This window comes from Salmo salar, chromosome ssa28, assembly GCF_905237065.1.
Source record: "Salmo salar chromosome ssa28, Ssal_v3.1, whole genome shotgun sequence".
Classification (NCBI taxonomy): domain Eukaryota; kingdom Metazoa; phylum Chordata; class Actinopteri; order Salmoniformes; family Salmonidae; genus Salmo; species Salmo salar.
Genome location: NC_059469.1, coordinates 25,283,485 through 25,310,000, shown reverse-complemented (window position 1 = coordinate 25,310,000; position 26,516 = coordinate 25,283,485). Strand labels below are relative to the sequence as shown.

Sequence of the window (26,516 nt, the reverse complement as noted above, 5' to 3'; positions counted from 1 at the left end):
TTCTATCATCACCACTACTACTACTACTACTTCTATCATCACCACCACTACTACTATCACCACCACTACTACTACTACTACTACTACTACTACTACTACTACTATCACCACTGCTGCTACTACTACCACTACTACTACTACTATCACCACTACTACTACTACTACTACTATCACCACTACTACTACTATCACCACTACTACTACTATCACCACCACCACCACTACTACTACTACTACTACTATCAACACCACTACTACTGCTACTACTGTCACTGCTACTACTACTACTACTACCACTACTACTACTATCACCACTACTACTACCACTACTACTACTACCAGCACTACTACTACTACTATCACCACCACCACTACTACTATCAACACCACTACTACTACTTTTACTATCAGCACTACTAATACTACACTCAGCAGAAAAATAAATGTCCACTTTTCAGGACCCTGTCTTTAAAAGATCATTCGTAATAATCCAAATAACTTCACAGACCTTCATTGTAAAGTGTTTAAACACTGTTTCCCATGCTTGTTCAGTGAACCATAAACAATTAATGAACATGCACCTGTGGAACGGTCGTTAAGACACTAAGAGCTTTCAGACGGTAGGCATTTAAGGTCACAGTTTTGAAAACTTAGGACACTAAAGAGGGCTTTCTACTGACTCTGAAAAACATCAAAATATAGATGCCCAGGATGCTCATCTGCGTGAACGTGGCTTAGGCATGAGGACTGCAGATGTGGCCAGGGCAATAAATTGCAATGTCCGTACTGTGAGACGCCTAAGACAACGCTACAGGGAGGCAGGACGGACAGCTGATCGTCCTCGCAGTGGAAGACCACGTTTAACAGCACGTGCACAGGATCGGTACATCCGAACATCACACCTGCGGGACAGGTACAGGATGGCAACAACAACTGCACGAGTTACACCAGGAACGCACAATCCCTCCATCAGTGCTCAGACTGTCCGCAATAGGCTGTGAGAGGCTGGAGTGAAGGCTTGTAGGCCTGTTGTAAGGCAGGTCCTCACCAGACATCACCGGCAACAACGTCGCCTATGGGCACAATCCCACCGTCGCTGGACCAGACAGGACTGGCAAAAAGTGCTCTTCACTGACGAGTCGCGGTTTTGTCTCACCAGGGGTGATGGTCGGATTCGCGTTTATCATCGAAGGAATGAGCGTTACATCGAGGCCTGTACTATGGAGCGGGATTGATTTGGAGGTGGAGGGTCTGTCATGGTCTGGGGCTAGGGCCATTCCCCCAGAATTGTCCAGGAACTTGTAGGTGCCTTGGTGGAAGAGTGGGGTAACATCTCACAGCAAGAACTGGAAAAGCTGGTGCAGTCCATGAGGAGGAGATGTAGTACTTAATGCAGCTGGTGTACACACCAGACACTGACTGTTACTTTGATTTTGACCCCCCCCCCCCCTTTGTTCAGGGACACATTATTCAGTTTCTGTTAGTCACATGTCTGTGGAACTTGTTAAGTTTATGTCTGTTGTTGAATCTTATGTTCATACAAATATTTACATGCTAAGTTTGATGAAAATAAACTCTGTTGACAGTGAAAGGACGTTTCTTTTTTTGCTGAGCTTACTACGATTATCACTACTACTATCACCACTATTGTTTCTATTGCTATTACTATTATCACCACTACTATTAGTAGCACTATCACAAGTACTACTACTATCACCACTACTAGTACTCCTACTATCACGATCACTACTACTACTATCACCACTATTACTATTATACTTTCACCACTATTACTATTATACTTTCACCACTATTACTATTATACTTTCACCATTACAACTACTTCTACTATCAGCACTACTAGTACTACTACTATCACCATTACAACTACTATTGTTTATATTACTATTATCACAACTGTCACTACTATTATTACTACTAGTAGCACTATCACTACTACTAGTACTACTATCACCACTACTACTTCTGGTGCCACTACTATCACTAGTACTAGTACTATTATCACTAGTAATACTACTATCACCACCACTACTATCATCACTATTACTATTATACTGTCACCACTACTTCTATTATCACTACTATTATTACTACCACTATTATTATTACTACTACTATCACCACTACTACTATTATTACTACTACTACAACCACTATTGTTTCTATTACTATTATCACTACTAGTAGCACCACTACCTCTAGTAGCACTACCACAATTACTACCACTACAACCACTACTATTGTTACTATCATCACTACTATGATCATCACTACTACAACCACTTCTATTGTTACTAGTATTTTTACTACTACTATCACTACTAGTAGCACCACTACTACTAGTAGCACTACCACAATTACTACCACTACAACCACTTCTATTGTTACTAGTATTTTTACTACTACTATCACTACTGGTGGCATCACTACTCTACTAGTAGCACTACTACTACTACAACCACTACTATTGTTACTCTCACTACTACTATTATGATCACCACTACTTCTACTACCACTGGTATCTCTATTACTACTACTAGCACTACTACTACTAGCATCATTACTACAACCACTACAATTGTTACTATCACTACTACTAGTAGTATCATTACTACTACTATCACCACCATATACGTGAATGCTTCGGGGAAGTATAAATCCTTTGTTTTACAGGTATTCAAGGTTGTTTACAAATGTCTTGAGACTGCATGTCCTCTTTTCTCTCACACTCTGTCTCTGTGTCCGTCTTCAAACCTCTATGTCCCTCCCAAACTCTGTTTTGTATGATTTCTAATCAAAATATCTAATCTAAACCCTGTGCATTTGCCTGCAGTTAAGCAGATTGAAAAGAAATATGTGTTTTGAAAAATCTCGAGACTGATGTCTCCTTCTCCCCTCTCCCACCATGCAGAGGCCGTGGCACGAGTACGAGCACAACTTTCAGATCATGTACAAGGTGGGTATGGGCCACAAGCCCCCCATCCCAGAGAAGCTGTCCACAGAGGGGAAGGATTTCCTGGGTCACTGTCTGGAGAGCGAGCCCAAACAACGCTGGACTGCCAGTACACTGCTGGACCACCCATTCGTCAAGGTCAGAAACATGACATACTTCATTACAAAACAATATTAATGGAACACATTGGACGTAGAGCTATTAGAGATGTGCCATACGGACAAAAATCCATATTGCGCTAAATTGCCTGAATTGATGCGATAACGATAAGTAGTTTAACGTGAATGTGCACCACAGTTTTTGTTCAATTATCCTTAAACCACTACTATTAGTGTGATGGCTGTAGCCATCTATTGTTCCATGAACAATCACCCATATTAGCAACAGTATTACATTTCAAACTTCACTGTTCTCTAGTATAGGCTACTTATCCTAATGAACCATATCAGCAAAATACCTGTGATGTATGGTTGGTGTTGATCATTTTTGGTTTATAGTCCCACCTCTAGGTACTTTCATGTTTTGGAGTTATCTTTATTCAACTTTGTGGTTATAATTACCTACAAAATCTATTTGAGAAGCATGGTGGTGTGTTAATATTTTACTTCTACAGAATCAAACATAACATTTAACTCCTCAGTCACTCTGAAATAAGCTTTTTCCCCTATAATGTGTACTAGTTTGGCAAAACATGCATAACCACACGCACATACAGTTCAGTGCATGTATGCAGACACAGTCACATGGTAGTCTAGATCACATGTGAAGACTAACCTACAGCTCATCTGTCTTTCATTCCTAGGTTTGCACAGATGAAGAGTGAGTGAGGGGAAACGGACCCTGTGGCTGTCACGTTTACAAACTATAGCACTACTGTACATGATGTTGGCCAGAGACTGGACACAGCCAGATAGAGGGGCTTGTGAACATAGGAAACAGAAAGTGGAACAAGAAATGATAACTGCAGGCATCTGGAGCTAAACTGAGGAACTCTTATGACATAATTTCAGATGGATCACCTGGGTCGTGTTCATTAGGCACTTGTTCAATTAGAACAGCTTGTTTTAGTTTTGTCTTTGAATTTTTTTGGGCTACGTTGTGTCCTAATGAACATGACCCTGTAGTCGAGTGACAGGTCTTGCATTTTATGGAAGGGGATAGAGGGGAATGTATTGCATTGTACATACTATAATAATATTATTGGTTCATTGGATCCTTCCTTGTATAAACAATATTGTAAAGCTTGAGTAATAAGTATAGCAACATCTTGTTGTTCTCTCACTGGTGAAGATAGAAGACCTGAATAAAAAGGCAAATGAGGAAGACATTTTAAAGAAATAACAAAGCTATGTCACTTTTTTTTTTAAACTGTTCCCCCTTTCAGTGAGTGTACTAGGGGACAAGTAAGGGACAGTTGAGCGCAGGGGAGGAAGGAGATCTTAGATCAATTCAGATATCTGGGTCTCGTTCAGTAGACAAACGTTGTGGAACATTGCAGCTAGAAATGTCGAGGCATGTTTGTTCTACAATGTTGTACCCTTCTGAACTTGCCCCAGGTTTGGTCGAGGCAGATATTGTCTTGCCTTTCCTTGTTTGATGAGGTGAGCCTCATTGCACAGAAGCAGGGGATGCTGCATCTGTAAGAAACTATTTCCACGCAAACATGCAAATTAACTTAACACTCAAAGGCTCTGGGGAGTCCAGGAAGGAAAGAAACATTTTGTTTTGGGGAATTTGTTTTAAAATATATATTTTTTTGCATTGGTAACATGTGGGGCTTAAGCCTATTGTGCATCCCAAATGGCACCCTATTCACTATATAGTGCACTACTTTTATGGTCCTGGTCAATAGTAGTGCACTATATAGGGAATAGTGTGCCATTTGTGTGCAGGGGATGTGGGTGGGGTTCTATAGGCTTCAGGCATGGATTGATGGTCAGTTAGACGGGTGTGCCCTGATTGGACAGCTGGCGCATATCCAACCAATGAGAGGAGACAAAGTTGAACGCTCACTCCCTGCTGCTGAACACACATACATTTTGGTCCTCTGCTGCTCTTTGTGTTTGCTATGTACAAACAATATTAATAAATCTTTTTTTAAGAAATGATGTGTGTGTGTCATGACTTAAGGTTAGATTCATCAAACATGGCAAAGTAATGTTGAAACAGGATCTTTAAAATAGAAGGGATTACACACACTGCATAAATCTAAAGTGGTCTCTGGTGTGTTTTACAGCTTTCTTTCTTTGGTCTTTATTTTATTACAGAAAAAATGTGATGCATGTCAATTGAGTCCATTCACAACTAATAAAAGTGCATTTAACAAAGTCACAACAGTGCCAATTTTAGTCATACATCTTGAACAACAAAGATGCTGGATGCATGCCCTGAACGTATCTGTGCTTTGTATAGGTTCAGTACATTCCCATGTATCGACAAGATGAATACGGCCACATTAGACTGCCATTAGCAGACCGGTGTGCCCTCAAAAGACTTAAGCACCAGTCAACCCAGTCTTGTCCTGCTTGAATTGACTTCAATGTTATCCCTGACCAGTTACCAAGTATTTCTTGGAATGAATTTTGAGGTGAACTGTGCTGTAGTTATCAGATTAGTAATGTGAGTGATGCTCTGGTGCTGGCAAGAAATCTTGCAATTGTAAATTGAACTTAGTTGAAGTGTTAAAAAGGTCATCCCCTCATTTGTTGTTCAGTGGGACGCCATAGCTGGAGCTTCTCTTAATCTCAGTCTGTCCAATCATCCAGCGCACACCAACTGACACTGAGAATAGAAAGGAAAGAGACTTGAACATACTGTATGCTGAGGGTCATATGACATCTTTGTGGTTACAGCATCCAGTGTAGATGTTTGACCAACATGTTTGTCAACGGAATTATTAGTGAGATAAGGGCTAGTACCAATGCATTTAAAGACATGCAATATAATTTACTACTTTCCAAGAGTAAGGCACAAGCTCTTGATCAGTATCAGACTTGGTTACTGACTTTCAAATATTTGGACAAAGATTAGATGGTTAATAATGGCTAAGTTTAGGGAGAAGGTACAAATAAGTACACCTTGGGATCAATTCAATCCGTAGCGCGGAACGTCTATTGTAGTGCAATTTAAAGGCAATGTGACTGCATTCAAGGTAAACACTACATATGATGGTTCAACCGTAAATTACCTTTTAAATGTCAATCGCACTACAAAGCAGATCTTCCGCGGCATTGGATTGAATCGAGACCCGTATCCCCAAAGTTATCCTGGTTGGTGACTTTTGGCTTGGGGGCCACTAGTTGATCAAATATACCAGTAACACCCACCTGCAGCGCAGAAAGCCACTGTGGCCAGGATGCTGAGAATAGACCCAGAGTTGACCAGCTGGACCAAGAGGAGGCAGAGGGGGTATAGGAGAAGGCAGGTCCAGCCCAGCCAGTTGATCAGGGCCCAGGGCCTGCATGGCGGGGTAACTTTGGGGCCTGGGAAACAACCTGTCTGGCTGTAGTCCTCCTGGAACTTGTCCTGGAACAACGATACATGACCACATTTATTATCTTACAAACAGGCGCATAGACAACTGGCTTCACAGCCACAAAGTGGGAAGGGAGTGGTGTTTATAAACTGTATGTCTCTGATCTTGTCTATATCATGTCTTTTTGTAGTGGATCTAAGTATTATGAAGTACCATCTCATTTAATCTAACCATGGCAATTTTACATCAGTTACTGTACAAATGGGTCAGATTGTGCAAGTGATTGATGAAAGTGTTTGGTGCAATGTTTGTGAATTAAACATTGGGGACAGAACAAAGTTATAATGTAAGGGTGAAGAGTAGGTACTGACATGAAGAGAGTTTTAGCTTTGTCCTTGGCGCTTACTGTCCTCCAAGGAGCTGGCTGCTCAAAAATAAAGATCCCCTTTCATTCCACTTCATCTCTCCCTCTCCTTCCCGGATGAATAGAAGTCATTGAGGTCTACAAATGAAAGACTGTACTGATCTAAAAGGAGCCATGTAGGCCTGTCACCACTATCCATAAAGGTTGACTACCTACTCACACTAGAACCAGGACAAACTGTCTTAGTTCCAATAGTCTTGTTTAATAGGAACTTGTTCTTGTAGAATGATCACAAGCATTCAATGCAGACAACTGCAGTGGCAACCTGTTTAATGCATGAGTACTGTGAATAGGACTATAGCTACGTTTACAAAGGCAGCCCAATTCTGATCTTTTGCCCAATTATTGGTCTTTTGACAAATCAGATCAGATCATTTGCCCATAATTGTGCTGCCTGTGTAAACGGGTAACAATTCCCTGTACAATTTACTGTAGTATTGGAAACTCACTCAGTTCCACCTGCTAACTGCTCAACAGGACTGGGAATGTCTGTATGTAGTACACATGTCTGTGAATAACAGACAAAGCACCATCTAATCTTATCCATTTGGGCTGGGCATCGTTAAAGACGCATGACACTATAATAATCAAATATATCAAATTAAAATGAATCTAACAGGGGCCAAAGGGCCATTTTACATCAGTTAATGTACTGTACATATGGGTCGGATTGTGCAAGTGACCAAAGAAAGTGTTTGGTGTAATGTTTGAATTAAACATTGGCGACAGAACAAAGTTATAATTTAAGGGTGAAGAGTAGGCACTGACATGAAGATAAAGTATAAATTAAGAGAGTTTAACTTTGTCCTTTGTTGTTGTATCCCTTAATGAACAAATAGATGCAAACTGCACCTTGTACAAATGCTTAGTTAGTAAATCTGTCCCATAGTGAATTGTAATCCCTCTCCCCTACCTTCTCCTGGTAGAGTTTATGAAGCCAGGCAGAACACTCAGCCTCATCCTCTGGTATGGACTCCAGTGGAATTCTCCTAGAGACAGAAATGTAGAAGGAAACACATTTATTTTAGCTGTCCAATTCAATTCAAAATAACTTCATGGTTCAGTAAAAACAAAACAGTCCAATAAGACAATATATGGGCCTTGAGATCAGTGAGTTATGCCTCTAACCATTGGCCCTTCCAGATCCCACCCATAGCACTTGCCCAACTTGCGATAGAAAATGCAGGTTTAAAATGAATTCATATTATCCATACCTTACATATAAATCTGGATGATACTTTTCCCCATTGAGAACCCCCAACAAGGTTGGAGTTTCATTGTTTCTGAAATTTAATGTACAACAGTACACCGCAGCAACTAAAGGGATAACAGAGAAAAACAAAAAGTTGAATGGCACCAGTCTTCATCCAAAATATTAAAAAATAATACTTAGATATTCACTCATGAGCTGGGTTGTACGGAAGAGTATTAACCTAGTCAGTTGTACAACTGAATGCATTCAACCGAAATGTGTTTTCCGCATTTAACCCAACCCCTCGAATCAGAGAGGTGCGGGGAGCTGCCTTAATCAACATCCACATCATCGGCACCCGGGGAGCAGCTGTTGCTGCGGGTTAACTGCCTTGTTCAAGGGCAGAACATCAGATGTTCACACCTTGCTGGCTCTGGGATTCAAACCAGCGACCTTTCGGTTACTGGCCCAACTCTCTTAACCGGAAGACTACCTGCCGCCCCCATATTAGGGCCTAGTGAAGAGAAAAAAAAATAGCTTGTGGTGGTAATTACACAATAATTTGAGAATGAAGTGGCAATATTTAAAGAATAAAGCCAATAATTTTTTTAATAAAGTTGACATTTTGAGAATAATATTGCCGTTATATTTCAAGATTATAGTTGTAGATTATAGTAGTAGATTATAGTAGTAGATTATAGTAGTAGATTATAGTAGGGGATTATAGTAGGGGATTATAGTAGTAGATTATAGTGGGGGATTATAGTAGGGGATTATAGTAGGGGATTTGGTTAACTGCATGTCTGCCTTGCTCCCTGTTGCTGTGCATGCCACCGTGGCACAACCTCTTCCCGGTCTTAATACTTATAATAATGTGGTTATTATGTTCTAAAAGAGCAAGGATTTCCTTGTTACTAAAGCCAATTCTAAAGTATAGTTTCACCAGTCATCTCAGGCATGTCAACGGTGGTGCGCACAGCAACAGGGAGCCAGGAAGGCATGCAATTAATAACCAAATACAACTGCGACTTTATTCTTGAAATATTGCCCCTTTATTCTCAAAATATTGCTACTTTCTAATTAAAATATTGCCACTTAATTTACAAAATTGTATTTTGAATATTCACAAAAATGTATTTAAACGTTATTGTGAAAGTATTTAAAGTTTTTAAAGTACTATCTGTGCAAACCAGTACCACCACCCATCACTTATTTATTTTTCCCTCTTCACTTGGCCCTAATACTCCTCTGCAGTGTTGGGTAGGTTACTTGCTAAATTGAATCCGTTACAGATACTAGTTACCTGTCCAAAATTGCAATCAGTAACAATCTGATTACTTTCAGTTACTTTTGGATTACTTTCCCCTTAAGAGGCATTCAAAGAAGACAAAAAGGATCCATCAAACGCATTTGGTGTGTCATCATAGTGGTCTCTGACTTGTGGTCAGACTCGCTCAGGTGGAACAAACTTAAACTTGCACCTTTTTTAAATGCTGAATTGAATATCATTGAGAAAACAGAAAGTTGTCAATTCATTTTTTCACAAACATGCTTTCGGAATTTAAAAGTAATCCAAGAAGTAATCTAGTTTTTTTAAAGTATCTGATTACAATATTTTTGTTGGAACCCTAACTGATTACAGTTTTTATGTAATCAGATTACATGTAATTAGTCACTCCCCAACCCTGCTCATGAGTTTGACGTGTAGCATTTGGTCATTCTGGAGCTCTACAGGGTTCCGCACCTGTCCCCCTGAGGTTCTGGACGGCTACCCAGAAACCCTTAGTCCTGGGCAGGAGGTGGTGTTTGAGTTTGGGCAGGCTTTTCTTCTCTGCCACCTCCATACTGACCCGATGCTTCTCCTCTGTGAAGCGTGTTCCCTCACAGTGGAGCAAGAACTGGCACACAATTAGAGACTCACTGTAGCATCAAAACTGTGTTTAGATTTACCAACGAACCTGCATGCTCATGTTTACAAGGTGAGTATCATTATATTCTCACATTGTTATCCTTCCTAGACTCGTGACATACTATTGATTGTGTCAATCAAAGCAATCTTTTAGATGAATAACCAAACTGCATACTCATGTTTAGTTGTGAAGAAAACTGGAATAAGGAATTTAAAAAGACGTCACATCCTCTCACGAACTATACATGTTAATCAACTTCGGACTATTAAGTGTCATTACTGATTGACTGATTGATTAATTACTTTACTAGTTGGCTGGTTGATTGATGGCTCACCCAGAAGTTCTCAGGGTAATCCCGTAGGTTCTGAAGACTCTGGACAAAGTTCCTCTTATCTTCCTCCCACTTCCTCTTAATAAACACCATCTCCAGGAAGTACCACATCCAGCCAATCACAGGCAGGTACGACAACTCTTTCTTGGCTAAACATTTGGAGGCCTGGAAAGGGAAAGATTGTACTCAAACACATTAACAGAGGGCATCAAAGAACTTCAGAAAATACGGGTCTTTTCTCAAGCAATTCCTTGCTTCCCACCTTCCTCACCTCCTCAACGGTATTGGAGGAGAAGGTCCAAGGAGAGGAGGCAAGGAGAGAGAATGCAAGGAATCTGAGATCGATTAATCGAGAAAGCGCCCGGTTCTCTTACCCCAAGGACCCCGAATCGGTCACAGAAGGTCCAGCCACACAGAAAGTCTATTTCAAAGTTGTGGTTGAGGACGACGATGGCATTCTCTTTGCCGTAGAGTCGGTAATTCTCTGGGTCTGTGTAGAGCGTGACTTCAGTGCCAGACCACCACTCTAAGAGAGCCACAGACTCTGGGGAATACGCATAGCAGAGAAAAGTGTAAATAATATACCACTGTCAGCAGGTACAGTAACTTTGCATTGCAGTTATTGCACAATGTTAGAGAGAGCATAGCCCTCCTGCAGCATCAGTGCACTTAAAGGGGCAATCTGCAATTGGTACATACTTTTTTAACTTTTAAATGACTGATGTATACCCATTTGATTCTTGAAGAATATAAGTTATAAATACCTCGAGCTTAGTTCAACGATCCCCACCAAAATCAAAAATATAAACTTTTTTTACTCTGTTGTTTGTAAACAATGCAATTGGAAACAAATACTGTATATCCTCAAAAGATGGTTGAAACTATCATTTTGATTTCATGGATGGTCATGAACTGCCATTCCTCAGCTTTTTACCAAAACAGTGGCGGGGTGCCCACTTTGTTTTTGGTTTGAACTGCAGATCAAATCAAATCCAATTTTATTGGTGGCGTACACATATTTTGCAGGTGTAACAAAATGTATAGCTCCAAGCAATAAAAATAAATAAAGAGAATCGCACACTATATATATATATAAACTCCCAGTAATTTATTGGGTAAATCACCAATGTTTCCGCATCACTGTGCCTTCTTCAGGGTAATGTCATGAATGCTTGAACCAGATTGTGTAGACAAATAGTGACAATAGTGAGGGGTGTGTCATAATTAAGGGAATTAGAATGAATTGAGTGAAACTGTTAAAAAAAAAACAATAGTTTGTCATATTGAATATATTAGGCTAGTGTTATCATAATTGAATTTCTGTAGATAATTTTAGCATCAACATACATTGTTTAATTCAGTTTCACATTTTATATTTACGTTTGCTATTTCATTAAAAAAAAAAAATTGTTAGATGTAATCTTTTGGTTCAACCATAATGCATAATAAGCATCATCAACAGGGGGAAAATTTTGGGAGTACGCTGATAAGCTGTAGAAAGAATAAAACCATTTATAAGACTTATTCAAAGAGATAATTGTGGCCTGAGATCAGTGAATATTTTACCACTAGGGGTCAATGTTTTTAGACAGGATATTCAGTAAGCCTCCCTTTGTAGTTGTAGGATCTCAATGTTACCTCCTCTCCTTGGTAGAGCAACATGCTCAATGCCTGTGTATTTGAGGGAGGAGATGGGATGGTTAGCTTCAACAAAGTAAGCTGCTACTGGATAGTCAATGTTCTCACACCTGATTGAGCTGCGGTGTTCAACTATGCATTGTTTTAATTGTCTTTTCGTTTGTCCTACGTAGGCTTTTCCACATGAACAGGTGATGAGATAGATTACTCCCTTGGTCTTGCATGAGATGATGCCCCTAACAGGGATTTTTCGACCTGTATGTGAGTGTCTGAAGAAGGATGTTTTTATAGTGCTATTGCACTGTGCGCATGAGCCACATTTGTAGTTCCCATTTGGAATGGGTGTCAAGAGTAAGATGGCGCCGAAGAGGATGGCTGACGTTTTACATGCCCATAACCAAGTGCTATTTTATTCGGTTTTTTTTGTGTTGTTTGTAACGTATTTTTAAACTTATTTTGTACATAATGTTGCTGCTACCACCGTCTCTTATGGCCGAAAATAACTTCTGGACATCAGAAATGGGATTACTCACCACAAACTGGAAGAAGCTTTTTCCTTTAACGAGTCCGACGAGAAAGATATACTGCTATGCCGGGAACAGGATCCCCGTCATTTGCGTGAAGGAAAAGACACAGATCAGGCTGCCTTTTGAGAATCCGTAGGCGATTGAGTAAACTCCCACTGCCATCAATTCTACTTGCTAACATGCAATCGTTGGAAAATAAAATGGATGACCACGATTATGATTATCCTACCAACAGGACATTATGAACTGTAATATCTTATGTTTCACCGAGTCGTGGCTGAACGACGACATGGATAATATAGAGCTGGAGGGATTTTCAATGCACCTGCAGAACAGAGAAGCTACATCTGGTAAGATGAGGGGTGGGGGTGTGTGTCTTTTTGTCAATAACAGCTGGTGCGCAACGTCTAATATTAAAGAAGTCTCGAGGTATTGCTCGCCTGAGTTAGAGTACCTTATGATAAGCTGTAGACCACACTATCTACACACACTATCTAGAGAGTTCTCATCTATATTATTCGTAGACGTCTATTTACCGCCACAGACCAATGCTTGCACTAAGACCGCACTCAACCAACTCTATAAGGCCATAAGCAAACAAGAAAATGCTTACCCAGAAGTGGCGCTCCTAGTGGCCGGGACTTTAATGCAGGCAAACTTAAATAAGTTTTACAAACATTTTACCAGCATGTCACATGCAACCAGAGAAAAAAAAAAACTCTCGACCACCTTCACTCCACACACAGAGATGCATACAAAGCTCTCCCCTGCCCTCCATTTGGCAAATCTGACCATAATTCTATCCTCCTGATTCCTGCTTACAAGCAAAAACTAAAGCAGGAAGTACCAGTGACTCACTCAATACTGAAGTGGTCAGATGACGCGAATGCTAAGCTACAGGACTGTTTTGCTAGCACAAACTGGAATATGTTCCGGGATTCATCCAATGGCATTGAGGAGTATATCACCTCAGTCATCGGCTTCATCAATAAGTGCATCGACGACATCATCCCCACTGTGACCATACGTACATATCCCAACTAGAAGCCATGGATTACAGGCAACATCCGCATTGAGCTAAAGGCTAGAGCTGCCGCTTTCAAGGAGCGAGACACTAATCCGGATGCCTATAAGAAATCCTGCTATGCCCTCAGATGAATCATCAAACAAGCAAAGCATCAATACAGGATTAAGATTGAATCCTACTACACCGGCTCTGACGCTTGTCAAATGTGGCAGAGCTTGAAAACTATTACGGACTACAAAGGGAAGGCCAGTTGCCAGCTGCCCAGTGACGCGAGCCTACCAGACGAGCTAAATGCCTTTTATGCTCGCTTTGAGCCAAGCAACACTGAAGCATGCACGAGAGCACCAGCAGTTCTGGATGACTGTGTGATCACGCTCTCGGTAGCCAATGTGAGCAAGACTTTTAAACAGGTCAACATTCACAAAGCCGCGGGGCCAGATGGATTACAGGATGTGTACTCAAAGTATGCGCAGACCAACTGGCAAGTGTCTTCACTGACATTTTCAACCTCTTCCTGACTGAGTCTGTAATACCTACATGTTTCAAGCAGACCACCATAGTCCCTGTGCCCAAGGAAGCGAAGGTAACCTGCCTAAATGATTACCGCCCCGTAGCACTCACGTCGGTAGCCATGAAGTGCTTTGAAAGGCTGGTCATGGCTCACATCAACAGCATCCTCCCGGATACCCTAGACCCACTCCAATTTGCATACCGCCCCAACAGATCCACAGATGATGCAATCGCACTCCACACTACCCTTTCCCACCTGGACAAAAGGAACACCTATGTGAGAATGCTGTTCATTGACTAGAGCTCAGCGTTCAATACCATAGTGCCCTCAAAGCTCATCACTAAGCTAAAGACCATGGGACTGAACACCTCCCTCTGCAACTGGATCCTGGACTTCCTGATGGGCCGCCCCCAGGTGGTAAGGGTAGGCAACAACACGTCTACCACGCTGATCCTCAACACTGGGGCCCCTCAGGGGTGTGTACTTAGTCCCCTCCTGTACATCGACGACTGTGTGGCCAAACGACTTCAACGCCATCATTAAGTTTGCTTAATGATGTTTTCTTAACATCTCTGGGCTAGTTGGGACGTGACCGTCCCACCTGCGGGACACTCTATTCAACAGCTAGTGAAATAGCATGGCGCGAAATACAAAACAGCAAAAATCTCATAATTTCATTTTCTCAAACAATCAACTATTTTACACCATTTTAAAGATAAGGCTCTTGTTAATCTAACCACATTGTCCGATTTCAAAAAGGCTTTACGGCGAAAGCATAAAATTTGATTATGTTAGGACATAAACTTCGCAAGGACATGCATCACAAAAACCAAAAGTACAGCTAAAATATTCACTAACCTTTGATGATCTTCATCAGATGGCACTCATAGGACTTCATGTTATACAATACATGTAAGTTTTGTTAGATAAAGTTCACATTTATATCCAAAAACAGCATTTTACATTGGCGCGTGATGTTCAGAAAATGTATTCCCACCAAAACACCCGGTGAATGTGCACATCAATTTACAAAAATATTCATCATAAACGTTGATAAAATTTACAACAAATTGAAAGAATTATAGATACACTACTCCTTGACGCAACCGCTTTGTCAGATTTCAAAATAACTTTACGGAGAAAGCACATTGTTCAATATTCTGAGTACATAGCTCAGCCATCGAAGCAAGGAATACAGCTACACGCCAAGTTCTGGCATCAACAAAACTCAGAATTAGTATTATAAATATTCTCTTACCTTTGCTGATCTTCGTCAGAATGCACTCCGAGGACTCCTACTTCCACAAGAAATGTTTGTTTTGTTCGAAATACTCCATATTTATGTCCAAATACCTCCGTTTTGTTCGTGCGTTCAGATCACTATCCAAAGGCATAACGCGCGAGCGTAAATCAGGACACAAAATGTCAAAATGTTCCATTACCGGTCGTAGAAACATGTCAAACGGTGTTTACAATTAAACCTTAGGGTATTTTTAACATAAAACGTCGATAATATTCCAACCGGACAATAGCGTATTCATTCCAGGAGAAATAGAAGGAACGGCGCGCTCGCGGGATCGCGCATACCCAAGCCCTTTGTCCATAGGCAGTCCACTCATTGACTGAGCTACTATTCTCTGCCCAGTGACAGGAGAAGGATGAAAAAACTTTAAAGGCTGTTGACAGTCAATGGAAGCCTTAGGAACGTGACCCCACAGACACTGTAGTTTCGATAGGGATTCAAAAGAAGAACTACAATTCTCAGATTTCCCACTTCCTGGTTGGATTTTTCTCAGGTTTTTGCCTACCATATGAGTTCTGTTATACTCACAGACATCATTCAAACATTTTTAGAAACTTCAGAGTGTTTTCTATCCAAATCTACTAATTATATGCAAATATTTGACTCTTGGCCCGAGTATTAGGCAGTTTACTCTGGGCACGCTTTTCATCCGAAATTGAAAATACTGCCCCCTATACCCTAAAAAGTTAACAGTGGTAGGCCTAATCACCGACAACGATGAGACAGCCTATAAGGAGGAGGTCAGAGAACTGACAGTTTGGTGCCAGGACAACAACCTCTCCCTCAACGTGAGCAAGACAAAGGAGCTGATTGGGGACTACAGGAAACATCAACGAGGCTGTAGTGGAGCAGGTCGAAAGTTTCAAGTTCCTTGGTGTCCACATCACCAACGATCTATCATGGTCCAAACACACCAAGACAGTCGTGAAGAGGGCACGACAAAACCTTTTTCCCCCTCAGGAGACTGAAGATTTGGCATGGGTCCCCAGATCCTCCAAAAGTTCTATAGCTGCACCATCCAGAGCATCCTGACTGGTTGCATCACCACCTGGTATGGCAACTGCTCGGCATCTGACCGTAAGGCGCTATAGAGTAGTGCATACGGCCTAGTATATCACTGGGGCCAAGCTTCCTGCAATCCGGGAAAGCCAATAAAATTCTCAGCGACTCCAGTCACCCAAGTCATAGACTATTTTCTCTGCTACTGCACGGCAAGCGGTACCGGAGTGCCAAGTCTAAGACTAAAAGGCTCCATAACAGCTTCTACCCCCAATCCATAATACTGCAAATAATAAAATGGCCACCGGACTATTACATTGACCCCTGCTACTCGCTGTTTATTATACATGCTTAGTCACTTCACCCCTACCTACATGTACAAATTATCTCTAACCTGTACCCCCGCACACTGACTCGGTATATAGCCTCGTTATTGTGTTACTTTTTATAATTTTTTACTTTAGTTTATTTGGTAGATATTTTCTTAACTCTTCTTGAACTGCACTGTTGGTTAAGGGCTTGTAAGTAAGCATTTCATAGTAAGGTCTACACTTGTTGTATTCAGCACATGTGACAAATAAAGTTTGATTTGATTTGAGTGTCTGAGTGGGTTCAGGGGGCAGGTCAGATTTCACCAAGCTATCTCCAATATAGCAACCACACCTATAGACCACCAGTGGGGATCCTTGAAGAGGTGTGCAATTTTTTGGTCTGATTGCAGAATATGCCAGTGCTTTTTCATGATTGCGTTAATTTTCCCCGAACTCTTGGTGTACTTAATGCAAAACACGGTTGCGTTGTTTTCTTCTTTGGTTGAGTTTAGTAATTCCTCTCTTGGTTTTTGAGATATTTTCATCATTGCAGCATCAAGAGTTTTGTCCTTGTAGCCTCTCATTTTGAATTTATCTGTCATTTTTTTAGCCTTGCTGTCAAAATCTGTCTGGTGGCCACAGATTTGTTTAACCCTGCATAACTGGCTATATGGTAGACCATTCTAGATGAGAAGAGGATGCATACTATCCACACATAGCAGGGTATTGCGGTCTGTGGGCTTTGTGTATAAGTCTGTGTAATGCATCATTCTCTTTGATGATCCATAAGTCCAGGTAATTTATTTTTCTCTCAGTCTGCAATAATAGTGAAGACATCAAAACAGAAACTGGTTACCAACGTAATTAGAGCAGCAAAATTAAACATTTTGTCATACCTGTGGTATGAGAATTCATGGCTCATACCACCCAGTTATTAAAGTGATCAGTGTTCAATGACTACATAGGGCAGCAGTCTCTAAGGTGCAGGGTATTGTATTGGGTGGTAGCCAGCTAGGAACAGTGACTAAGTTGAGGGCAGGGTACTGGGCAGAGGCCGGCTAGTGGTGACTATTTTACAGTCTGATGGCCTGGAGATAGAAGCTGACTTTTCAGACTCTCTGTCCCAGCTTTGATACGCATGTATGGTCTCTGCCTTCTAGATGGTAGCGGGGTGAACAGTCTGTGGCTTGGGGGGCTAAGCCAAATTTCTTTACCCTGCTGAGGTTGAAGAGGCGCTGTTGCGCCTTCTCACCACACTGTCTCGGTGGATGGACCATTTCAGGTTGTCAGTGATGTGCACACAGAGGAACTTGAAGCATTTCACCCTCTCCCCGTCAATGTGGATGGGGGCGTGCTCCCTCTGCTGCCTCCTGAAGTCAATGATCAGCTCCTTCATTTTGTTGGCGTTGAGGGAGAGGTTATTTTCCTGACACCACTCCGCCAGGTCCTTCACCTCCTCCCTGTAGGCAGTCTTGTTGTTGTTGGTAATCAGACCTAGCACTGTTGTTTCATCAGCAAACTTGATGATGGAGTTGGAGATGTGCATGGCCATGCAGTCATGGATGAACAGGGTGTACAGAAGGGGGCTGAGCACGTACCCTTGTGGGGCCCACGTGTTGAGGATCAGTGTGTTTTTGCCTAACTTCATCACCTGGGATAGGTCGGTCAGGAAGTCCAGGACCCAGTTGCACAAGGTGGGGTTCAGATCCAGGGCCACGAGCTTAGTGATGAGCTTGGAGGGCACTATGGTGTTGAAGGCTGAGCTGAAGTCGATGAACAGCATTCTTACATACGTAGGTATTCCACTTGTCCAGATGGGATAGGGCAGTGTACATCCGTGGCTCTGTTGGGGCGGTATGCAAATTGTACTGTGGTCTAGGGTGCCGGATAAGGTGGAGGTGATATGATCCTTAACTAGCCTGTCAAAACACTTCATGATGACAGAAGTGAGTGTTACTGAGCGATAGTCATTTAGTTCAGTTACTTTCGCTCTCTTGAGTAAAAGAACAATGGTGGACATATTGAAGCAAGTGGGGACGACAGACTAACAATCCAGCCAGCTGGTCTGCACATTCTCTGAGGACGCGGCTTGAGATGCCGTCTGGGCTGGCAGCCTTGCAATGGTTAACACGCTTAAATGTCTTACTCACGTCGGCCACGGAGAACGCAAGCTCACTGTCCTCGTTAGCGGTGGTGGCCCACTTCCGCGGTTCCGTTTTTTTCCTCGAAGAGGGCAAAGGTGTTTAGTTTGTCCGGGAGTGAGGCGTCGGTGTCTGCAACGTGGCTGGCTTTCCCTTTATAATCTGTGATTGTCTGGGGTTCCTGCCACATACCTCGTGTCTGAGCCTGAGATTGCCCCTTTAAATCAGTGAAGTGAAACAATAGGGAAAGAGAATGATATTCAGTTTGTATTTCAGGCCAAGAGAAGGCCTGCAGTAGAAGTAAAGAACAGTAGAATAGATCCTACTCACGGCTGGTGAGGGAGTATCCCAGTTTACAGTTGATCCTCCTGGCCAGCTGCTTGTTGATTGGCCAGAGGGGCAGAGTGCAGATCTGTAATAGGTTGATCAGGAGACCGCTGACAAAGAACCCATAGCAGATGACCAGATGACACAAGAGCTGGCCCTTCAACCACTGTACCAGACCCATCTAGAGGAGAGGAGTGGGGAGGAAGGGAAAGGAAGAGGAAAGGGGGATACCTAGTCAGTTGTACAACTGAATGCATTCAGGGGAGGGGAGCGGAGGGAAGAGGAGAGGGGAGGTATTTGGTATTTTATTAGGATCCCCATTAACTGTTGCAAAAGCAGCAGCTACTCTTCCTGGGTTCCACACAAAACATGACATAATATAGAACATTAATAGACAAGAACAGCTAAAGGACAGAACTACATAAAAATTAAAATTAAAGGCACACGTAGCCTACATATCAATACATAAACTATCTAGGTCAAATAGAGGAGAGGCGTTGTGCCGTGAGGTGTTGCTTTATTTTTGAAACCAGGTTTGCAGTTCAGTTGAGCAATATGAGATGGAATGGAGTTCCATGCGATAATGGCTCTATATAATACTGTACGCTTTCTTGAATTTGTTCTGGATTTGGGGACTGTGAACAGACACCTGCTGGCATGTCTGGTGGGGGAAGTGTGTGTGTCAGAGCTGTGTGTATGTTGACTATGAAAACAATTTGACATTTTCCACACATTAATGTTTCTTATAAAAATAAAAAGTGATGCAGTCAGTCTCTCTGTTCTGGGCCAGCTGCAGCTTAACTAGGTCTTTCCTTGCAGCACTCGACCACACGATTGGACAATAATTAAGATAAGACAAAACTAGAACCTGCAGGACTTGCTTTTTGGAGTGTGGTGTCAAAAAAGCAGAATCTCTTTATTACAGATAGACCTCTCATCTTTACAACCATTGAATCTATATGTTTTGACCATGACAGTTTACAATCTAAGGTAAAGCCAAGTAATTTAGTCTCCTCAACTTGTTCAAAAGCCACACCATTCATTACCAGATTCAGATGAGGTCTTGAACTTTGGGAATGATTTGTATCAAATACAATGATCTTAGTTTTAGAGATGTTCAGGACCAGTTTATTACTGGCCACCCATTCCAAAACAGACTGCAACTCTTTGTAAAGGGTTTCAGTGACTTCATTAGCTGTGGTTGCTGTTGCGTGCTCCCATCACTGGGAGCTCGGCCCCAGTAGTGGGCCGTACACACTACTACCCTCTGTAGTACCTTGCGGCCGGATGCCGAGCAGTTGCCATACCAAGTGATGGTGCAGCCAGTCAAGATGCTCTCAATGGTGCAGCTGTAGAACATTTTGAGGATCTGAGGGCCCATGCCAAATCTTTTTGTTTCAGCCTCCTGAGGGAGAAGAGGCGTTGTTGTGCCCTCTTCACATCTGTTGGTGTGTTTGGACCATGATAGGTCTTTAGTGGCCTCCCGAGTGGTGCAGCGGTCTAAGGCACTGCATCTCAGTGCTAGAGGCCTCACAATAAAGCCTGGTTCGATTCCAGGCTGTATCACAACCAGCCGTGATTGGGCGGCACACAATCGGCCCAGCGTTGTCCGGATTGGGGCTTGGCCTGGGTAGGCCGTCATTGTAAATAAGAATTTGTTCTTAACTGACTTGCCTAGTTAAATAAAGGTTAAATACAAATAAATAAAATAAGTGATGTAGACACCCTGGAACTTCAATCTCTCAACTGTCTCTACTACCTCAATGTGAATGGGGGCATGCTCAGCCCTCAGTTTCCTGTAGTCCACGATCAGCTCCTTTGTCAAGCTGATGTTAGCATTTAGCCTAACTCCTAAACTTAACCCTAATCCCTAGCCTAGCAAACAAAATTGGTGATGGACATCTACAACTTAATGCATACCCCACAAAACGTAACATATCATACTAAATGGAGTGTTTCGGATTTACGTACAGAATAATACTAAATGCTCTGAGACCAGGTTGGACAGACAAGTCTCAAGGATACACATCAATGAGATACTGTAACTTCCAGTCATCAGTATAGATCACCCTTGCTCAACTACTATGCATGCATAGCTTGCATGTATTTACATAATGTGCGCATGCTTCAGATGACAGAAATCTGAATGCACTACCAGAGTTTTGAAAACGTCTGTTTAATAATACTTAGGCCTACCTGTGGATATTTTGTCTCAAATTCCCAGAGGTAGAGAACCAACCACCCAGACAACCGGTTGAGTAAGTTCAATTGTCATTTTATTTTATTCACAGTATTTAGTCTCACTGGCCACTTCAAATAGTTGAAGTTCAATATTTCAGAAGGTGAATTACAAAAGCTAGTCACTGGATGGTTAATGGGGCAAAGGTCACCCCATCCTCGCTCCACAACAGTTGGCAGAGTTGTGTTATCCTGACCCTGACTGACACAGTGAAGCGCTCACTGCCCTCCAAAGAACTGGCTGTTAAAAAATAAAGCTCCTTTTATTCCACTTCTATATCTCTCTCCCTTCCTTCATCTTGGCTGAATAGAAGTCATTGAGGTCTACTAAAGAAAGACTGTACTGATCTAAAAGGAGCCATGTAGGCCTGTCACCACTATCCATAAAGGTCCAGTGGCAGTTTCGCAATCTGGCAATTCTGGCAAATGCCTGATGGGCTGGACCATTTTTTTGTTGGGTGGGCTGCTCGAAATTGACACACAAAAATATAATTTTTAACTAAAAGTAAAAGAATGAAAAAAGGTGACATGGCCAGCAGCCCATTATTTATTTTTTGAATTGCGAACTTTCTTTGTTATACAAATTTCTCTGTTACAGCCTTTGGCTGATCAGTGGGCACCGACCATCCCCCTATCAAGATTTCCCGGCCTGGTTTTCTGATGAGCTGAGGTCATGCAAACTCACATTCAAAGTCAAACGCGACATCAGCAAAGAGACCTGCCCCATGTCTGTCATCAGTTAGACAGCTAAGATCATGCATCTTAAAAAAAAAGAAAGAGCATATTTTAAAATGTCACCTCACTTAAAACTTCCTATTGATCCTAAAACCATGATTTGGTCAAACAGTAAAGTGCATTATCCTCCTGATTCCTGTAATCAAAGTGTCTGCCCTGCCCCTGTGCCCTTACTGGAGCCTGCTGCTGGAATAAGTGAGCCACTCTCCTCTCCCCCCATGCACTCAAGAGAAAAATGTGTTCTGATTGTAGGCTATAACATTTCAAAATGCAAATGCGTGAAAAACACGCATTTGAACATAACGCACAAAATTACAGTTAACAAAAATGTATGCTTAATCCAGTATAAACTGATATATAGAATGTAATATACAAGAGACAAAATTCACAAAGTCTACAGCAAAACGGCAGAGTCATATCTTAAGTGTAAAACTAACAATGACTCAATAATTCATGCCTTCTGGGAGTGCTATAAAGTCCAAAAGTTATGGGCAGAGTTAGAAAACTGTCTGTCAGAAGTTTTACAATGTAAATGTACTTTTAATCCATCTATCTGCATATTTCAAGACATGGCTAATGGGGGTGCAGTGAGATACACAAAGGGTTGGACAATATTATTTTTAACGCTTATATTGAAGAAGCTATTACTTAAATACTGGAAGCCAAATGATACTCCAAACAAGAGAATAGAATAATCATATTCTTTATTATTTAAATATTGAATCTAATAATAATCTTTCTACAGTCAAAAACAAACAAATCATATGGGGAAGAGTCTTACAAGTATTAGAAACAATGGGTGTGGACACAGTGGGTCTGAGCAAGCGTGATATCATGAATGTTTGTGGAAATGTATGTAATGTTAATTTGTTCATGTTTTTTGTCCATGTAAGTTTTTTTGTTTGTTGTAAAAAAAAAAAGCAAGTTAGAGGTAGTTTCTTGAGCCAATGCTAACTAGCATTAGCACAATGACTGGAAGTCTATGGGTATCTGCTAGCATGCTATGTTAAGTTGTTTATTGTTTTTGTCTATATACTGTATGGTCTGTTTGTTTTTTAAAAACAGGTCTTAGAGAGGAGGGTCTCAGCTTTTTATTAGATATAATTTGTTTTCTCAACTCTCAATATTCAGCTCAATAGCAACTATTTTACAACCAAGATATTTGATATTGCTTGGAGATATGGAGCTTTGCGTGCACAAAATGCGCATCGGCCATTGCGAGGCCATAGGCCTATAGGTATCATGGGTGCTAGTCTACAACTTCAAAGTTTGTTTTAGGACATTACATTTACTGTTGAATGAATACATGGCTACTAGCAGTGGCTATTATATTTAAAGTTAGCAATCTAATGTGTTCTGAGTTTCCACTTCCTCAGTTGTTGAACCCCCTATTAACTGAACAGCTTTTATAAAGGACTGGATTGAATTGTGAAGTTGACCACACAATTTATTTTCATAATGAGCCAAATCTATAGTTTTTTTACCCAAAGTTGCAAAGGAAAATGTGATCTATTTAATAAACACAAGACACAAGAACAGCAAAATGGATAAAAGAGTGTGGTGGTATTGCAGGAACAGAGGCATAAATATTTTTCTACTTCAAAAAAAATACTGCATTGTTGGTTAAGGTCGTGTAAGTAAGTATGTTGTATTCGGCGCATGTGACAAATAGAATTTGATTTGATTTGTTCTAGTGGTCAAAACCTAGTACTTTCACACAACTCTATGGTAAATAATGCAAGCGACTTCAATTAGTAATTCCTCTGAAGAGGGGAGAGAAAGAAACACCACCAGATACACAGCGAATACATTACATAGTATGGAGAAGCAACACTCAAAGCTACAGCTTCATACTACTTGTCAAACATATAGAACCGATAATGTATACTGGTTGTTGGGGTGGGATTGGCATGGGGTGTGGGTGGTCCCTGGGTGGGTTTTGACCGTGTTTTATTTATTCCTCATGTCTTACTCATTGGTAGGAAGAAGTTTGGTTCAAATGGGATGTTGAGTACTATATTTATTGAATATTAGCTGAATCCTATACATTAAAATGACCAATTTGGGTGCAATAAAATAGCTTAATTTCTCTGAGATCAAATTATATTTCAACAAAATAATGTTTCAGAAACGCTAATCGTATCTGTTACTAACTACAGAGACGACGTCAGAACTATCTGAGATAGTGGGTGTTGAAATCCTATTTCTTGTGCTCTTTGAGGTGGAACAACTCTAATCTAATCTAACTGTCTTCCACCAGCCAACTTCCCAACAGAACTGGGCACAACTCTAGGCAGACAACTGTGCTGGCAGGTACACATTGTCTGACTGGCTATCTGGTAATTATACCATGCTGATGACACACCCTGCTAGGTTACACCATGGGAACTACTACAGTGTACCAATAGCTGGCTGGCCCTACCTGACTGCACCACAATACAATACAATCTAGTATGGAGGAATTTACCTCAGGGGAGTGCTGGTGTACAGTAGCCTGTCAAACCTCACCTATGCTTTTGAGGAAGTATCAGGACGGGAGAGGAAAATTGTTTTTCATTCTCATTCTAAGCAAATGCATCCCATAACATCTTCTGATTCCAAATAGCACTTGGTTTCTATCTGAAGTGCTCAATGAATAGCATTCCATAAGAGCAAAATTATTTAGAAAAAATATGATTTCAAACTATAGCCAACATAATTTGAGTCTCCCCAACAGTTTATTTTTGGTTATGATAACACTAAGTTAATATAGTTCAAAATCACAAAGCTTTTTTCATTGATTGAAATCGAACAAACTAGGTTTTAATTTATAATCAATATTCTTACCAAGGAACTATATGTATACTAGTTGTAGTATACAAAAAAATAAGAAAATACAGGAGTAACCTAATAATAAGACAGTGTGAAAAAAACATACGTTTAGATTACATGAATAAAAGTGTGTTACCTACCTTGTCCCAGGCGTTTGGTTCTTTTGTGGCGATAACGCGCCCAGACACTGCCGGCGTGGTGAGATAACTCGATCAGTTTGAATACGGCGTTACGAACGCTCATTTCAGTGTGCTCCGTAAGCCACGCCCCAGTGGTTAGAGCTAGGCATGTTGCACTGGGATACGTTTTAATACAAAAAAACACTCAATTTACAATGGGTCCGCTTTTGTTCTGTGTAGCATGGTTATGCTAATATATTTCAGACCAGCGTATTGCAGTTCATTTCGTTTTAGACTTATGAAGTAAAATATATTTGAGTAGTAAACAGGGAAACGACTCCCGGACAGTTCCCAATAGAACATACCAGAGGCGCATCATTTACTAGGCTACCTAAATTATTGGGATCGTCTGGTTTCCATGGTTCTTGGTTATTTACCAGGTAACCATAAGTGAAAACGAAACAAGGACTGAATCAATAGACTCCTTCATTTTCTCAACTAGAGACTGAAATAAATTGTGTTACTTTGAAAAGATGGGCCTGGCTGACATGACAAATACATTAAAGGGGAAAGGATCCACAGACACTGCACATATCTTTATTTACAATGCTGGCTGCCATGGTTAACACAAACACAGGACATTTAATGCTATCTGAATTGACTCAGAAAAGTAACATAAGTAGGTCTACAGTATCACAGCGAGGTTAAACAGGTGTGTGCTAGATTATCCAGTGTCCACAGCAACACTATTGATTATCCTCTACCCCATTGCAGGTGGTGTACTATGGTCTTAGCCATGCTCTAACTAAGCCTTCTGGAGGGTCTGAGGCACTTAGACTGCAACTGAGGACACCTTGGCCTGACACCTGGATGGGCTCCCCTCTACCTGCCTGTTGCTGCCTCCACTGGTTTTTCCTCTACTTCTCCATCTGATCATAGGTTCTTGAATGTATGCTTTTATACAGTCTGTGTCTCCGTATTACAGCAAGTCAAATAAAGATTAGCGCAAACAGGAACTGTGACTTCTTTCGTCAATGATTTGCTATGGCTGAGGTATTTTGTCAGTTATAAGTTATTCGATACCAAGGCTAGATGATACCAAGGCTAGATGATACCAAGGCCAGATGATGCTGAATGGCAACACCACACACAACTCAATGCAACTAATTCATCTCATTGGTACATGACTCTTCAGTCTGTTGAATGTTACATCAATGAAAATATGGATTTCTTGGCTGAATGAAGGTTTTATTAAACCTTCAAAAGGGACACACATACACAATAAAGGAAGTCTATAAAGTCATTGACAGGAAAAGTAATTTACTACATCAATTATAGTCACAGCATCTCCTCTTCATTTGATTAACTGGAATGAGACAGAGAAATGATTTCCAATAGGCAGGGTGTGGCTCAACAGGCAGAATACATTTCAAAGGGCACCTTATTCCCCAAAACTTCTCCCTGCATAATGCACTACATTTGACCAGAGCCTTGTGGGCAAATAATTGATACAAGTTGTTGCA

At 41.2% G+C, this 26,516-nt stretch overlaps 2 protein-coding genes across 8 annotated transcripts in view; one reads left to right on the top strand and one right to left on the bottom strand.

Moving 5' to 3' along the window:
- The window catches only part of LOC106589750 (mitogen-activated protein kinase kinase kinase 4), a 101,825-nt gene extending 96,746 nt beyond the window's left edge, over positions 1-5,079 (top strand). For all 4 annotated transcript variants that reach the window (XM_014180062.2, XM_014180061.2, XM_014180063.2 and 1 more), the window contains 2 exons: positions 2,933-3,112; positions 3,777-5,079. In XM_014180062.2, the coding sequence (XP_014035537.1) occupies positions 2,933-3,112; positions 3,777-3,797 (201 nt within the window). In that variant the 3' untranslated portion in view covers positions 3,798-5,079. The remainder of the gene's footprint in view (positions 1-2,932; positions 3,113-3,776) is intronic.
- A 119-nt stretch (positions 5,080-5,198) lies between these two features.
- On the bottom strand, positions 5,199-25,626 carry agpat4 (1-acylglycerol-3-phosphate O-acyltransferase 4 (lysophosphatidic acid acyltransferase, delta)). 4 transcript variants are annotated; one of them, XM_045710264.1, is made up of 9 exons: positions 25,015-25,616; positions 19,094-19,337; positions 10,681-10,850; positions 10,283-10,471; positions 9,810-9,963; positions 8,088-8,190; positions 7,787-7,862; positions 6,301-6,499; positions 5,199-5,755 (listed from the first exon to the last, which is right to left on the bottom strand). In XM_045710264.1, exons 2-9 carry the CDS (start codon positions 19,269-19,271, stop codon positions 5,673-5,675), a joined length of 1,152 nt encoding a protein of 383 aa, XP_045566220.1. In that variant the 5' UTR covers positions 19,272-19,337; positions 25,015-25,616; the 3' UTR covers positions 5,199-5,672. The 4 variants fall into 4 exon arrangements, with proteins under 4 accessions (XP_045566220.1, XP_045566219.1, XP_014035540.2 ...); XM_045710263.1 differs by having other exon boundaries at positions 19,094-19,271; positions 25,015-25,615; XM_014180065.2 differs by having other exon boundaries at positions 10,310-10,471; positions 19,094-19,271; positions 25,015-25,238.
- Positions 25,627-26,516: the final 890 nt, after the last annotated feature.